This window comes from Chiloscyllium plagiosum, chromosome 40, assembly GCF_004010195.1.
Source record: "Chiloscyllium plagiosum isolate BGI_BamShark_2017 chromosome 40, ASM401019v2, whole genome shotgun sequence".
In the NCBI taxonomy this organism is placed as follows: domain Eukaryota; kingdom Metazoa; phylum Chordata; class Chondrichthyes; order Orectolobiformes; family Hemiscylliidae; genus Chiloscyllium; species Chiloscyllium plagiosum.
The window spans coordinates 2,091,502-2,092,465 of NC_057749.1; the positions used below are offsets into that span (position 1 = coordinate 2,091,502).

At 53.3% G+C, this 964-nt stretch overlaps 2 protein-coding genes across 2 annotated transcripts in view; one reads left to right on the forward strand and one right to left on the reverse strand.

The window, feature by feature from the left end:
• The window catches only part of LOC122542457 (hydroxylysine kinase-like), a 77,555-nt gene that overhangs the window by 48,908 nt on the left and 27,683 nt on the right, over nucleotides 1-964 (reverse strand). The gene's annotated exons all lie outside the window — the stretch shown is intronic.
• LOC122542458 (zinc finger protein GLI1-like) overlaps nucleotides 1-964 on the forward strand; it is a 22,014-nt gene that overhangs the window by 2,929 nt on the left and 18,121 nt on the right. The window contains exon 3 of the mRNA XM_043680171.1: nucleotides 516-617. Coding sequence (XP_043536106.1) covers nucleotides 516-617 — 102 coding nt within the window. The remainder of the gene's footprint in view (nucleotides 1-515; nucleotides 618-964) is intronic.

A 964-nucleotide genomic window follows, 5' to 3' on the forward strand; every position in this document is an offset into this window, starting at 1 on the left:
TATGCTACTTTCTCCCCACCCCCACCCTCCTCTAGCCTATCTCTCCACGCTTCAGGCTCTCTGCCTTTATTCCTGATGAAGTGTTTTGCCCGAAACGTCGCTTTCGCTGCTCCTTGGATGCTGCCTGAACTGCTGTGCTCTTCCAGCACCACTAATCCATGCTCTTTGGAGAGTCAGTGCAGATGCGATGGGCCAAATGGCCTCTGTCTGCATTGTAGGGATTCTGTGTTGTGTAGTATGAGGAAAAATTGGTCAAAGTAATTGTGAGAGAGATGGACTCCCTGGGTGGAATTATAATCACAGAGAGCTGTCCTGATGCCAGGATAGAAAGTTAGGTACCCCTTACACCCACTTGCACTCCCCGCGCGATGACAGCCTATCACCAGTTGTTGCTCTGTTGATGTACGTTGGCTTGAGGCCCCTCACCTTCGAATGGAAGGTACAATGTGGCAGTTACACAGCAGAGTTTGAGTTGACGTGTCAGCACTAATGTCTCATCTCAATCCTTAATGAAGGCTGAGCCATCAATCAGCAGCTCACTGGACCCCGTCAATGCCAGGCATCTGGAAGAGAGATCTGAAGGAGATGTGTCCAGCCCTGCTTCGACAGGCACACAGGTAAATGACTGCCTGGAGCTTCATTTCTGTCACTTCTGTTGACTCCACCACCACCCCACCGCTTCAACTCCCCCTCCCACTCCCCCAAGGACATGCAGGTCCTGGGCCTCCATCGCCAAACCCTTACTACCCAATGCCTGGAGGAAGAACGCCTCATCTTCCGCCTTGGGATCCTGCGACTACATGGGATCAGTGTGGATTTCGGCAGTTTCCTCATTTCCCCTCCCCCCCACCTTACCCCAGTCCTAACCCTCCAGCTCAGCACCACCCTCATGACGTCCTACCTGTCCATCATCCTTCCCACCTATCCGCTCCACCCTCCCCTCCGACCTATCACCTTTACCCCC